Source organism: Nerophis lumbriciformis, linkage group LG14 (genome assembly GCF_033978685.3).
Source record: "Nerophis lumbriciformis linkage group LG14, RoL_Nlum_v2.1, whole genome shotgun sequence".
In the NCBI taxonomy this organism is placed as follows: Eukaryota; Metazoa; Chordata; class Actinopteri; order Syngnathiformes; family Syngnathidae; genus Nerophis; species Nerophis lumbriciformis.
The window spans coordinates 34,638,824-34,654,668 of record NC_084561.2 but is presented as its reverse complement, the minus strand read 5'-3'; the positions used below and the strand labels follow the sequence as shown (position 1 = coordinate 34,654,668).

General features: G+C 40.4%; 1 protein-coding gene across 3 annotated transcripts in view; it reads left to right on the top strand.

Annotated features, from left to right (window-relative positions):
- Window positions 1-15,845, top strand: part of LOC133616388 (carboxyl-terminal PDZ ligand of neuronal nitric oxide synthase protein-like) — a 365,792-nt gene that overhangs the window by 319,655 nt on the left and 30,292 nt on the right. For all 3 annotated transcript variants that reach the window (XM_061975575.2, XM_061975576.2, XM_061975574.2), the window contains exons 11-13: window positions 5,387-5,583; window positions 5,662-5,783; window positions 15,682-15,845. The exon at window positions 15,682-15,845 is cut by the window's right edge. In XM_061975575.2, coding sequence (XP_061831559.2) covers window positions 5,387-5,583; window positions 5,662-5,783; window positions 15,682-15,845 — 483 coding nt within the window. The remainder of the gene's footprint in view (window positions 1-5,386; window positions 5,584-5,661; window positions 5,784-15,681) is intronic.

Here is a 15,845-nt window from a genome sequence, read left to right as displayed (position 1 = left end):
TCCCCAAAGTTCATACAGCACATATATTTCCCCAAAGTCACGTACGTGACATGCACATAGCGGCACGCACGTACGGGCAAGCGATCAATTGTTTGGAAGCCGCAGCTGCATGCGTACTCACGGTACCGCGTCTGCGTATCCAACTCAAAGTCCTCCTGGTAAGAGTCTCTGTTGTCCCAGTTCTCCACAGGCCAATGGTAAAGCTTGACTGTCATCTTCTGGGAATGTAAACAATGAAACACCGGCTGTGTTTGTGTTGCTGCAGCCGCCCGCAATACACCGCTTCCCACCTACAGCTTTCTTCTTTGCTGTCTCCATTGTAGAAATTATTACTTTAAAAAAGTAGTTTTATACTTGTGAGTGTTGATGACACAGCTTTGCAACAGTTGATATTCTAGTTTCAAGCATGTTTTACTCAATATAGGTCATAAAATCTCAGTAAAAAGCTATAATATCTTACTGAGATCATTTAGGACCCTTAAAACAAGTAAAACACTAACATCAAATCTGCTTAGTGAGAAGAATTATCTTATCAGACAGAAAATAAGCAAATATCACCCTTACTTGAGATATTTCATCTTACTTAGATTTCAGTTTTTGCAGTGCAACGAACGAACTCCGAGACATTTAAACGTTTTGTTTTCATGATTTTCTGTCTAAAATTCCTTCGAATAAACTCTCTACCGGCCAACCTTTCTTTGCCTCGGACCTGCATCCGCTCCGATTCCTTCTTGATAGTAGCGTCATGTTCGTAGCACAATTGAAGATCATTTCTTGATGTTGTCTGCTATTTAACATCAGCATAACCATTAGAGACAGAATATTTGTAATCTGTGCCAATATTACAGCGGACATCAGCTACAACTGAATTGTACGGAGCCGCAGATGCCTGGGAACACCATAGTCAACCAGAAAAGCCATACATTGTTCCGTGCTGAAATGGAATAATGGAATAATTCCCCAGTGTACGGGGAAGGCACACGGCGTATGACCAATAGTCGTATTAGAGAGTGCATAGACACTGGGACTTCACATGTAGGTGTGAAAATACACAAAACTGAACTATTTGAGAAATCAGACTAATTTAGTGCATGGAAACGTAGTGACTGTGTTATTGGGTCTGTGAAGTGAAGAACAAGAAGAGAATTGTCAGAAGGTCAATGATTGTGCTGTGCACATCAACGACCTGGCGCCCAAAGATGACGTAAAAGTCGCATTCAGGTTGCATTTACGTCGAGACTGCGGTCACATTTCTAGAAGATCAGATTCTACCTACTGATGTGGCCCGAATCTGATGCGAAAAGATCCGATTTGAAGCACTTTGAAACGTTTAGACTGGTAAAAAAATATATATATCCTATCTGTGTCACTTGAGGCCAAAGAAATCAGATTTGTTGTGCAGTGTAAACAAGGCCTTAGACCTTGCATGCATTCATATAATGCTCTTTAAGGGACTCAACCATCTATTCGTATACCGTATTTTTCTGAGTATAAGTCGCACCTGTCGAAAATGCATAATAAAGAAGGAAAAAAACATATATAAATCGCACTGGAGCCCAGCCAAACTCTGGAAAAAAATTGCGACTTATAGTCCGAAAAATACGGTACATTTAGAAGTGTTCTCTTGTGCGAAATGGGACATCTTCCAAAAAGCTGCTTCAAACCATCATTACATGATCAGCCGTGCCTCGTTTAGGACAGTACTGGACATGGCCATAAATGTATTTCCACAAAGTAGGATTACTATTAATAAATTCATATTTTCATAGAGCATAAAAAAACTGTTCATGACCGTATAAATATTTATAAACATTATTAGCGCCCTCTAAACATGAAATATTACAATATAGTAGTCTTGAGTGTTCTCCTATAGCAGGGGTCGGCAACCCAAAATGTTGAAAGAGCCATATTGGACCAAAAATACAAAAACAAATCTGTCTGGAGCCGCAAAAAATTAAAAGCCATATTACATACAGATAGTGTGTCATGAGATATAAATTGAATTAAGAAGACTTAAAGGAAACTAAATGACCTCAAATATAGCTACAAATGAGGCATAATGATGCAATATGTACATATAGCTAGCCTAAATAGCATGATAGCATCGATTAGCTTGCAGTCATGCAGTGACCAAATATGTCTGATTAGCACTCCACACAAGTCAATAACATCAACAAAACTCACCTTTCATGCACAACGTTAAAAGTTTGGTGGACAAAATGAGACAGAAAAAGAAGTGGCATAAAACACGTCCTAGAAAGTCGGAGAAAGTTATACATGTAAACAAACTACGGTGAGTTCAAGGACCGCCAAAATGAGTAGGACAAAACGGCGCTCGCCAAATACTCGAATCAGTGAAGCATGTTTAATATAAACAGTGTGCTTTGTAACAATTAGGGATGCGTGTGTCATGTTTGTCCTCCTACAGAAACCATATTAAAACAAAAAATAGATTTTTTTTCCCCTCATCTTTTTCCATTTTTCATACATTTTTTAAAAAGCTCCAGAGAGCCACTAGGACGGCGCTAAATGCGGCTCTAGAGCCGCGGGTTGCCGACCCCTGTCCTATAGCAGTGGTTCTTAACCTGGGTTCGATCGAACCCTACACTGCAAAAATTCAGTGTTCAAAAACAAGGGGAAAAAAATACAAAAATTAGGGGTATTTTACTTGAACTAAGGAAAATTATCTGCCAATAGAACAAGAAAATTTGGCTTGTCAAGACTCTCTAAAACAAGTAAAATTAGCTAACCTCAATGAACCCAAAAATACCTTAAAATAAGTATATTCTCACTAATAACAACTGTACTACTATATGAGTCCGTATTTTCTATTGTTTCATTGGAAATAAAACAGCAAAGTCCATTTGGCTGTCATCTGTTTTAATAAATACATTGTGTCAAAGTCATGATTTTTTTTTTTACATGCTTGAAATAAGAAATTATTGCTTTAAAAAAGTAGTTTTATACTTGTGAGTGTTGATGACACAGCTTTGCAACAGTTGATATTCTAGTTTCAAGCATGTTTTACTCAATATAGGTCATAAATTCTCAGCAACAAGCTATAATATCTTACTGAGATCATTTAGGACCCTTAAAACAAGTAAAACACTAACATAAAATCTGCTTAGTGAGAAGAATTATTATGATCCGCTGCCCGGATCATATTTTTGTTTACGTTTTCAAGATACTTGTGTTTTTTGTTAGTTTTGGACTCCTTGAGTGCCTGTTTTGTACACCTGAGTTTGTTGCCATGGCTGCTTATTATTTTCACCTGTCGCGTGTGTTCCCGACGCGCACCTGTTTGTCATCACTGACATTATTATTTAAGCCTGCCTTCCCTGTCATTCTGTCTTGCTTCCTAGTGTGTTTTCGTACAACAGATGACGACTTTTGTTTCCTGCACTAAACCTTCTAGCTCCCACGCTAAAGGCTCTGGTTACCTTCTAGCTCCCACGCTAGCTCCTTTTGTTTTTGCCTTAAGTGCTAAGAGCACATTTTTGTTTGTTCCAGTATAATTTATTCCGGTAAATAAATCATTTCTTTTACCTTCACGCTGTGTCCGAAGTCCGTTGCATCCTGGGAGAATGAAACCCCGCATCACCATGCGCCCCGGTCGTCACAGTAGGAAGCAAGCAAGAAAAAGTTCTCTCGCATCGAGTATGACGGAGGTGGATGATGAAGGTGCGTGGATGGTCCTCCGAGCGATGGAGGCAGAGACGCTCCGCTGTAATCCAAATGACGAGATGATTTGGGGACCTGGAGGTGTTCTGGTCCCGATCGACTCCATCTGGCCCGGGGAGGTCCGCTCTCAGCCCGCTCGCACGCGTCAGCGAAGGCAGAAGTCGCACAAAACGGCTTCAGCTCGCGACATAGACGCGCCATCCCCGCAATTCTTCCCTCCGGAACACACGCGGCAGGTGAAAATAATAAGCAGCCATGGCAACAAACTCAGGTGTACAAAACAGGCACTCAAGGAGTCCAAAACAAACAAAAAACACAAGTATCTTGAAAACGTAAACAAAAATATGACCCGGGCAGCGGATCATAACAAGAATGATCTTATCAGACAGAAAATAAGCAAATATCACCCTTATTTGAGATATTTAATCTTACTTAGATTTCAGTTTTTGCAGTGTAGGGGTTCGGTGAGTCGGCCTCAGGGGTTCGGCGGACCCTCTCCGCCGCGGAGGTCGAGACACACCCGACTCATCGTGTAAATAAAAACTTCTCCATATCGGCGTATTATGGATACGGCAACAGCAGAAGTCACACTGATTTGTTGTGAGTTCATGCACTGTGTTGGTTTTGTTCTTTGAACAAGGTGAGGTTCATGCATGGTTCATTTTGTGCACCAGTTCAAAAACATATAACTTTGTCTTGAATTTGAAAAAAATATTTTTCACTAAAGAAGGGTTCGGTGAATGCGCATATGAAACTGGTGGGGTTCGGTACCTCCAACAAGGTTAAGAACCACTGTCCTATAGATTAGAACACTCACTGGTTGCCCGGGAGATCCTCCGAGCGTCATTGCTATGGTTTAAACAAGGCCACGACTTGGAAATACTTTGTCACATCCTGGGTAATTCCTCTTAATAGAACTGGACTGTGCTGAGACCATGGGCGTGTGTTGTTTTGCAAAAAACTCGGGTCAACAATCGCAGCTACAATCATGAGCTGGCAATGTGTGTCCTGCGTTGTCATTCCACATGTCAAAGCTGCGTTATTGACGTCGAAGATGAAGTGCGTCTTGAACCGAGATTGGTAGGTCGTGAGTTCAAACCCCGGCCGAGTCATACCAAAGACTATAAAAATGGGAGCCATTACCTCCCTGCTTGGTACTCACCATCAAGGGTTGGAATTGGGGGTTAGTCGGTCGTGAGTTCAAACCCCGGCCGAGTCATACCAAAGACTATAAAAATGGGACCCATTACCTCCCTGCTTGGTACTCACCATCAAGGGTTGGAATTGGGGGTTAATTCACCGAAAATGATTCCCGGGCGCAGCCACCGCTGCTGCTCACTGCTCCCCTCACCTCACAGGCGGTGATCAAGGGTGATGGGTCAAATGCAGAGAATAATTTTGCCACACCTAGTATGTGTGTGACAATCATTGGTACTTTAACTTTAACTTTAAGAGTGTTTGTCTCTGCAGCTGTTGATAGCTGATAGCAGTCTCAGTGCAGCGCCGAGTGTCCGATGCTACTGTGATGTGTTGTTTATGAGGTAGGAGTTGAAGATGTAATATTTGAAGCGCGTGCCATGAAACGACTGTAAAACTTCCCCAAATGCCTCCACATCAGAATACAGTGAAATGCCATCACACATGGTGTTGTTGGCAACTCCCAACTGTAGCCACTCAGCTCAGTCTTGTCTTTTTCTCTTTACAGTTGATCAAAGTATGTTTGAGAATTCTGTTGCCCGGCAACAGAGTCCTCAGATCCCCAGGCAAGGCCAGCCCCCTGCAAAACGATCCCCAGCATCCCCAAACTCCAACCTGAGCGCCTGCTCCTCTGATTCTCCTTCCTCTGGAGGTCAACAGAGGCTAAAAAATGCATTTAATCTTGGGAAGGCTGTTGGTGCAAAGGTTGGTGTTATTGTCAGACGTGCATTTTAAGCTCCGGTCGATGCACAAGTGGGCTGATTGACATTTTTGTCAAATTAGGTCAACGACCTATTGAGAAGGAAGGAGTCCAGTCATGCTGGGGACATTGGGGTCACCGAGGTCAACAAGAACGTTGGTGCTGTGTGGAGTCGCATGGAAATTGACCAAAATTCTACAAACAGGTACTCTCACACACGTATGTTTTAATTTTTGAAATGTAAACAATTACCGTATTTTTCGGACCATAGGGCGCACCGGATTATAAAGCGAACTGCCTATGAGCAGGTCTAATCAGGTCTATTTTCATACAAAAGGCGTACCGGATTATAAGGCGCATTAAAGGAGTCATATTTTTTTCTAAATTGAAAACATTTCCTTGTGGTCTACATAACATGTAATGGTGGTTCTTTGGTCAAAATGTTGCATAGATTATGTTTTACAGATCATCTTCAAGCCGCCTTCTGACAGTCGCTTCAGGATTTGTTATTTACGTGGCTCACCTTCGGCAGCGTCTTCTCCCCGTCATTTTTGTTGTAGCGGTGTAGCGTGCAAGGACGGGAGTGGAAGAAGTGTCAAAATATGGAGCTAACTGTTTTAATGACATTCAGACTTTACTTCAATCAATAACGGAGCAGCATCTCCTCATCCGATAAACCGTCCGACCGTAACTCTCTAATAACTAAAGTTCCTTGGGTGAATAATGTAAACTCACTACACCGGTATGTTTTAGTGCTTTCATGGCAAGTTTACTGACAGATATAAGTAAGAACTTTACTCTACTTTATATAAGAAATGGCAACAGCGGAGGATGAATGTCACATAACAAGAAGATAGAGAAAAAGAAGACGCTTATCGACTAGGTATTCGGCACGGACTATAAAGGCGGACACGCGCAAATTTTCAGGACTTATCCAGATCCCAAATACAGATCAGCAGGTACCAGAAGGTAAGAAAAATTGCTTTTGCATAATATTGAGAAACGAAACGGCAGATAATATGTCTTATTTATTAATTAATAATTAATCGCATTTATTAACAAATTAGGGTGCATAAAAAAATAAAAACATATGTTTTTTGTCTTACATACGGTTTGTGAATGATAGTCAAAATTTCAACAAAAGTGCAGTTTTCCTTTTAAGTGAATCATAACTGACTTAAAACTGGTGGTGTATCTAAGTTATATTCTTTAACTAAAAAAAACTAATCATATTAGCATCATACAGTATATCGTAACTAGAGATGTCCGATAATGGCTTTTTTGCCGATATTCCGATATTGTCCAACTCTTAATTACAGATACCGATATATACAGTCGTGGAGTTAACACATTATTATGCCTAATTTTGTTGTGATGCCCCGCTGGATGCATTAAACAATGTAACAAGGTGTTCCAAAATAAATCAACTCAAGTTATGGAAAAAAATGCCAACATGGCACTGCCATATTTATTATTGAAGTCACAAAGTGCATTATTTGTTTTTAACATGCCTCAAAACAGCAGCTTGGAATTTGGGACATGAGGAGGTTGAGGTGGGCGGGGTTGGCGAGGCAGGGTTGAGGTGGGGGGGGGGGGGGGGGGGGGTATATTGTAGCGTCCCAGAGGAGTTAGTCCTGCAAGGGGTTCTGGGTATTTGTTCTGTTGTGTTTATGTTGTGTTACGGTGCGAATGTTCTCCCGAAATGTGTTTGTCATTCTTGTTTGGTGTGTGTTCACAGTGTGGCGCATATTTGTAACAGTGTTAAAGTTGTTTATACGGCCACCCTCAGTGTGACCTGTATGGCTGTTGACCAAGTATGCATTTGCATTCACTTGTGTGTGTGAAGAGCCGTAAATATTATGTGATTGGGCCGGCACGCAAAGGCAGTGCCTTTAAGGTTTATTGGTGCTCTGTACTTCTCCCTACGTCCGTGTACACAGCGGCGTTTTAAAAAGTCATGAATTTTACTTTTTGAAACCGATACCGATAATTTCGGATATTACATTTTAAAGCATTTATCGGCCAATAATATCGGCAGTCCGATATTATCGGCAGTCCGATATTATCGGACATCTCTAACAGCAATCATCGTAACAGCAATCATTTCTGAAAAAAATCCTACATCTGCATGCTGTCTGTGCCTTATGATAAAGTATTTTAGTAAATAAAACCCCGGAAGACAAAATCATTTGTCTTCCTGGCGGTCAAACCCTTTAGTTCCAATGACAGGATTGAGAGAAAGGAGCGGTGAGCAGAGTCCAAGAAGGAGCCTCCTCATGTGAACGGTGCAAATGTGTTTGCAGTCAAGATGTAATACCTGCGCTTGCTGTTACAGCATATACTGCTAAAAAACCCAAAAGAAGAAATCAGAGGAAGAAAAGACAGACACTGTGCGTCTAAAAAACCCCAAAGAAGAGCCAAAACACGTATAAATATTGGTCCGGCGTATTTAAGATTGCAGGCCAGTCTTGGACTAATTTTGGACGTGCAAATGGCTCTTTTCCTTCAAGACTGGTAATCTAATGTTGCATTTTGCGTGTATCCTTTTGCACAAATGACTGTTCTACGATAGTCATTTATTTTCTGCAACAAAATACAAACTAGGGGGATCCTTCAATTAGGGCTGGGCGATATGGCCTTTTTTTAAATATCTCGATATTTTTAGGCCATGTCACGATACACGATATATATCTCGATATTTTGCCTTAGCCTTGAATGAACACTTGATGCATATAATCACAGCAGTATGATGATTCTATGTGTCTACATTAAAACATTCTTGTTCATACTGCATTAATATATGCTCATTTTAAACTTTCATGCAGAGAGGGAAATCACAACTAAGTCAATTTACCAAAAGTGTATTTATTAAACAGTTATTAAGCAGTGGCACAAACATTCATGTCATTTACAAACAGAAAGTGCAAGATTGTCAGAGACATTTTAAAACAAGCTTTGAGTGCACTTTTGTGCATGATGTTACTAAGATGACATATCAAAACAACACTAAATTAAAGTGCACTTTTTGTACAGAACACCACTACAATAGTTTAAAACAAATAAAGTGCACTTTTGTGCATGATGTCACACAAGATATTTCAATAACTGTTAAATAAAAAGGAGCTGCATAATAGGAAATCAAATAGTGTATGTCCTTTGCAATGTGGTAGGTTCCTGCGGACGTTGCCTCCTTCTGTTGTTGACTACTTTTTTCATACAGTGTTGATCTGGAATTGGTTGCCTCGGCATTTTGTTGGTGTGGCACCGAACGGAGATGTTGACATGCGGAGTAAGCACTCTTCATTCTCTAGCAGGTGACTTTTCAAATGATGCTACATATTAGCAGTAATGCTACTTTTTGTAGCAAATTACAGTTGTCTGTTTGACAAATTCCCGCTTGAAGCCAAACCACCGGCAGGCGATGGACCCCCTGCTGTTTTTCTTAGGAATTAATTCTTCCTTCATTTGTTACCAGATTCGCATATTTCTCTCGTATTACCACTCGCACCACAGCTAACGTTACCCATGTTGCTACCTCTCTGCTCTGCGAGGGCGTATACGTATGTGACGTATGTAAGAAGGTGCGCTCATTTTTGTCTCTGTGAGAAGGAGAGACAACAAAGAGTGAAAAAAGCCTAAAAGCAACTGCGTGAGAACGTATACTGGAATATCACGATATAGTCACTTTTTATATCACACAGAGACAAACTCGCGATATATCGAGTATATCAATATATCGCCCAGCACTACCTTCAATGCAACTTCAGACCGTTAACAATCAATGCGTGTACACGTACGGTTCTCGTGTGCAATTCCATGCTCTTCCAGGTAGGAAGGCGACTGGGAGGAACTATCAGCGAGGTACCCAAAGTGGCTGCATGAAGGCTACGTGGACAGCAAACAGAGGACAACAAACTCTGCTGGCTGAGTTTATCTACGTTTACCACTAATTAATCAAACAATGGGCACTTGACAGCTGTCAAGACCATCCATCCATCCATCCATCCATTCATTTTCTACCGCTTGTCCCTTTCGGGGTAGCGGGGGGCGCTGGAGCCTGTCTCAGCTGCATTCGGGCGGAAGGCGGGGTACACCCTGGACAAGTCGCCACCTCATCACAGGGCCAACACAGATAGACAACTTTCAATACTCCTAATTCAAAGGTTATACGTACTACTTCATGTAATTTAAGTACAATTTTAAACCAACTAAAAACTGTCTGTATATTTGCAATTATTATTCAAAAATATTCAAAGCAAACAGTTGTTACTGTTATAGTCACACACGTGTTCATGCACCGACTGAGAAATAGGGCTGGTTACCCAGCACATCATTTAAATGTCATTATTTTACTGATTCTTGCGTTTTGGACTTTTAAACTATCGTCTGTGTCTGACATTTATATCCTAGCATGCTGTCATGCTTATCACTTGTGCGACTTCCTGTGGTGTGTGATAATCGCCAAAATAAAAGCATGCATTTATTATTGTTCGTTTATTAAACCGTCCGACCGGAACTCTCTAATAACTAAAGTTCCTTGGGTGAATAATGTAAACTCACTACACCGGTGTGTTTTAGCGCTTTCATGGTGAGTTTACTGACAGATATAAGTAAGAACTTTACACTACTTTATATTAGAAATGGCAACAGCGGAGGATGAATGTCCCATAACAAGAAGATAGAGAAAAAGAAGAAGCTTATCAACTACGTTGTCGCCACGGAATATAAAGGCGAACACGCGCAGATCTTCAGGACTTATCCAGATCCCAAATACAGATCAGCAGGTACCAGAAGGTAAGAAAAGTTGCTTTTGCATAATATTGCGAAACAAAACGGCAAATATGTCTTAACTTATACACACACCATAATAATACTCGTATGTTGAAGCACGGTAAAATCCATCAAGCGGTGACCAAGTGCTGCAAAATGTCGTTCATTTCGCCAACTGACGTTGTTTGAACCAAAAAGATATCTGTGTTGTCATCCGAACAAAAAACTAAACTGTAACCGAGGTTTTTTTAATTTGATGCAGCCCAGCAGAAAAGACAGCCCATAACGAACGAGAGGCATGTTCTATATCGACAACCGTCACGTTTCTCGAACACACTGGCCACTTGTCAAGGCACCTTCTCTCCCACACACACTCAAGGCTTCACAATAATAGCCTGACATGTGACATCCAACTGCTTCAAGAAAAAGAAAAAAAAAAAAGGCTTACATTTGTTTGAACAACTGGTTAAACTAAGGAAGAGTAAATGCAGATGTACATGGTGCAATATGTTGTGTTAAAGTTAAGTTAAAGTACCAATGATTGTCACACACACCAAATTTATCCTCTGCATTTGACCCATCCCCTTGATCACCCCCTGGGAGGTGAGGGGAGCAGTGGACAGCAGCAGTGGCCGCGCCCGTGAATCATTTTTGGTGATTTAACCCCCAATTCCAACCCTTGATGCTGAGTGCCAAGCAGGGAGGTAATGGGTCCCATTTTTATAGTCTTTGGTATGACTCAACCGGGGTTTGAACTCACAACCTACCAATCTCAGGGCGGACACTCTAACCACTAGGCCACTGAGTAGGTTGGTATGGGTGTCTTTATTACATTATCTATTATTACGCTGTGCGTCGGTACCTAGTTTGCTATATTATTGCAGAGACTTTCAAAATGTGGACCTTTGTTTACACACGCGAGGAGCTGTTTGCGCTCTCCTTGAACCCAGCGCTATGGGGATCGCGGCCGGACATTCCCGTGGAACTACGGAAAAAGCGCCGTGCAGGCACAAAGATGAAGGATCAGAGAAGGAAATTTAAGCCTGGAATTCCCTCTGTCCTCATGGGGAACGTCTGTGATGAGGTGGCGACTTGTCCAGGGTGTACCCCGCCTTCCGCCCGATTGTAGCTGAGATAGGCTCCAGCACCCCCTGCGACCCCTAAAGGGACAAGCGGTAGAAAATGGATGGATGGATGGATGGGGAACGTGCGGTCTTTGGCGAATAAAATGGACGAATTGTTCGGGCTCGTCCGAACTCAAAAAGAGTACGTTGTGAAGAACAATTTCCCTTGTGGATCAATAAAGTTTGTCTAAGTCTAAGTCTTTATTCTTACTATAGTTACTGTCACCAAGTTTTGAGTAAATCAATGACTTGCAGTTCAAAAAAACATTTAGAAAAATTCTCCTGTATGACATTCTGACTACCAATTTGCATTTGGGTGTTGATATTAGGGTATTTTCTGAATCAAATTTTATTTATGTAAGCAAATAACCTGTGATTAATCATGATTAATCACAGTTCAAGAGTGTGATTAATCTGAATAAAAAAATTGAACACTTGACAGTCCTAATGTATACAAGGGGTCGTAAAAAGTTTTAAATCAAACAAATTTCTTAACCCTTGTGTAATGTTCATATAGTTGTTACTCAGCCAGCGTTTGTGGGTCTGATGGACCCGTTGCATTTTGTAGCTTTTAATGCAAACACTTTTATGTTAAAATACTGAACAGATGTTTATTGGGATAAGGTAAACATCTGTTCAGTATTTTAACATAAAAGTGTTTGATTGTGAGGCATTAAAAGCCACAAAATACAACGGGTCCATCAGACCCACAAACGCTGGCTGAGTACCAACAATATGAACGTTGCACGGAAAATTTCTCTGCCAGTTTCTGCATCCCACAGGGATTCTTCTTTTGTGTCTCTGCGCCGGCGGTTCCCACACAAGGTTGCAACATTGTTTGTCAACACTGTCTGCTCTCATTTTCTCGCACAATTGACCCTCTGATGTTCTGTCTACCTACACTCTGTCCTCCTCCTGTCTAGGCCTGCCGTGTGTGTGTGTGTGTGTGTGTGCGTGTATGTGTGTGTGTGTGTGTGTGTGTTGGGTAGGTGCGTGTGGTACACAGAACATCAATTTCCACACTTCTATTAGCCCCGGGTCCAGTGGACCCAGACATCTTATATGTAACAGAAATGTGTAGTGGGGGTGTATGGTGTGTTGTCATTAAATTTGTATTCTGATATATGTTCTTCACAGAAAATGAGCCAAAGTCAGTGAGTCTCAGTTTGAAAAATTAATTAATTGTATCATTTTTCTTTTAATAAAAAATGAAAACGGGTCCCACAGACCCGAAGACCACACACGATTTTGAAAGGTCTTGAAAATTGATTAACGTTACTTTTATTTTAAAAATGCATAACTTCAGTCTTGCTTTTAAATGTTTCGATTTTTGAGGACGTTATAAGGTAACTAAAAAACAGAACTAAAGTGTGTGCTGCCCGGTCAGAATTTAACAAGCACCACCATCTCGTATGATGTGTTGTTACAGCTTAGCATAGCAGTGGAGAAAACCTATCAAACGCCCACAACAAAGCCGAATGACTTGCATAAGACGGTTAAATGCAAGTTTAACCATTTGCGGCTCCAGAACAATTAATTTAATGAATGTTTGAAGTCGGTGGATGGAAAAGTAAAAAGTGTTTAGGACCCGAATGTGCAGCCATCGAGGAGGGAAGTGTTTGTAAACATGGTGGTGAAAGTGAATGGAATGATAATGTAAAAGTCCGAAAATCCGGAATAAGTACAGCTCCAACATGTGTGTCGTCTACCCATGCATTTATATCTATTGCCGAAAGTGTTGTTGGCCGTCTCTCCTGACTCACCTGTATTAATTTACGTGTTAATTTCCTCTTCTTAGTTGGTAATGGTGAGACTTCTGTTGAACTGTCAAAGCAATTATTCTTTTGTTGTATGACAAGGTAGTTAGTTAGCATGTTGTCCTCTCCTCCTCCATGTGTGTCCATGCTCGGTCTGCATTTTAAAACCGTCTGTAATAGTGTCAAGTTCAAACACTGATGACATCTATTAAACAGGACAAGAAGCAAAGAATTAGAAGACAAAATTCAATTTGGCTCAATTTGAGGAGAGACGCCTGGACACTGTACCCTAGAACAGTGTCTCAGCACCTTCCCTGACCACATAGCAACAGCTGCTTCCAAAGGGAAGTGTTCGTAAACAGCCATCGCCTTAGATTACAAAACAGTTCAAAAGAAAAGGTCGGTTCAAAAAAGAGGTCGTAAAAGAGTTCAAAAAAGAGGTTCGTAAAAGAGTTCAAAAAGAGGTTTATAAAAGAGTTCAAAAAACGGTTGTAAAAGAGTTCAAAAAGAGGTTCATAAAAGAGTTTTAAAAAACGGTCGTAAAAGAGTTCAAAAAGAGGTTCGTAAAAGAGTTCAAAAAACGGTCGTAAAAGAGTTTAAAAAGAGGTTTGTAAAAGAGTTCAAAAAGAGGTTTGTAAAAGAGTTCAAAAAACGGTCGTAAAAGAGTTCAAAAAGAGGTTCGTAAAGAGTTGGGAAAAAAATTGTCGTCAAAGAGTTCAAAAAAAGGTTTGTAAAAAAAGTTCAAAAAGAGGTTCGTAAAAGAGTTAAAAAAACGGTCGTAAAAAAGTTCAAAAAGAGGTTCGTAAAAGAGTTGGAAAAAAACGGTCGTAAAAGAGTTCAAAAAGAGGTTCGTAAAAGAGTTCAAAAAGAGGTTCGTAAAAAGAGTTCAAAAAGAGGTTCGTAAAAGAGTTAAAAAAAACGTTCGTAAAAGAGTTCAAAAAGAGGTTCGTAAAAGAGTTCAAAAAACGGTCTTAAAAGAGTTCAAAAAGAGGTTCGTAAAAGAGTTTAAAAAACGGTCGTAAAAGAGTTCAAAAAGAGGTTCGTAAAAGAGTTCAAAAAGAGGTTCGTAAAAGAGTTCAAAAACGGGCGTATAAGAGTTCAAAAAGAGGTTCGTAAAAGAGTTTTAAAAAACGGTCGTAAAAGAGTTCAAAAAGAGGTTCGTAAGAGTTCAAAAAGAGGTTTGTAAAAAAGTTCAAAAAACAGTTGTAAAAGAGTTCAAAAAGAGGTTCATAAAAGAGTTTAAAAAAACGGTTGTAAAAGAGTTCAAAAAGAGGTTCGTAAAAGAGTTCAAAGAGGTTCGTAAAAGAGTTCAAAAAACAGTCGTAAAAGAGTTCAAAAAGAGGTTCGTAAAAGAGTTCAAAAAACAGTCGTAAAAGAGTTCAAAAAGAGGTTTGTAAAAGAGTTCAAAAAGAGGTTTGTAAAAGAGTTCAAAAAACGGTCGTAAAAGAGTTCAAAAAGAGGTTCGTAAAAGAGTTGAAAAAAAACAGCCGTAAAAGAGTTCAAAAAGAGGTTCGTAAAAGAGTTCAAAAAGAGGTTCGTAAAAGAGTTCAAAAAACAGTCGTAAAAGAGTTCAAAAAGAGGTTCGTAAAAGAGTTCAAAAAACAGTCGTAAAAGAGTTCAAAAAGAGGTTTGTAAAAGAGTTCAAAAAGAGGTTTGTAAAAGAGTTCAAAAAACGGTCGTAAAAGAGTTCAAAAAGAGGTTCGTAAAAGAGTTGAAAAAAACCAGCCGTAAAAGAGTTCAAAAAGAGGTTCGTAAAAAGAGTTCAAAAAGAGGCTCGTAAAAGAGTTCAAAAAATGGTCGTAAAAAAGTTAAAAAAGAGGTTCGTAAAAGAGTTTAAAAAAACGGTCGGAAAAGAGTCCAAAAACAGGTTCGTAAAAGAGTTTAAAAAAGCGGTGCCTGGAGGGGAGTCAGGCCCTGCTTCCTCTCCGCTTTGTAGTTCTTGGGTCAGACAATATCTTTCTGTTGATTACAATACATGAAAGAAACAGAAACACCTTCATGTTGCTTCCCCCCCTACACAGTGGAGTTTTACCAGCCTTCTTCTTGGTAGGTTCAAAGACCTATTTATTATTGAAGTCACAAAGTGCAATATTTTTTTTAACATGCCTCAAAACAGCAGCTTGGAATTTGGGACATGCTCTCCCTGAGAGAGCATGAGGAGGTTGAGGTTATTTCATATTTGTTCTGTGTACCTACACTCTGTCCTCCTCCTGTCTAGGCCTGCCGTGTGTGTGTGTGTGTGTGTGTTCTCGCCGGGAACTCATTTCAACACAAAGTTTTTGTGACTTAGATAAAATGATTGTAACGAATAGTTTCACACTTGTAAATACTTGATGTTTGGAAATGTGTCCATCGATTTAGCATCGTCCACGTTCAAAGAATCGATTATTTTTCCTACCTCTAACAACTTTGCATTTTTTTGTCTCCAACATTCTCTACTCCTCATATCCAGTCTTATGGCTTTTGACACCATCCCTCGCTTGGACCCACCACCGCCGTCAGGAAAGAAGCGGCTCCCTCGGGCGTTAAAGACCACCCAGGACATGATGATCTCGTCTGACCCTGTGGTCTCCTCTCTGGACGCAGCAGATCCGTCCTCGCCGCCCTCCTCCCCTG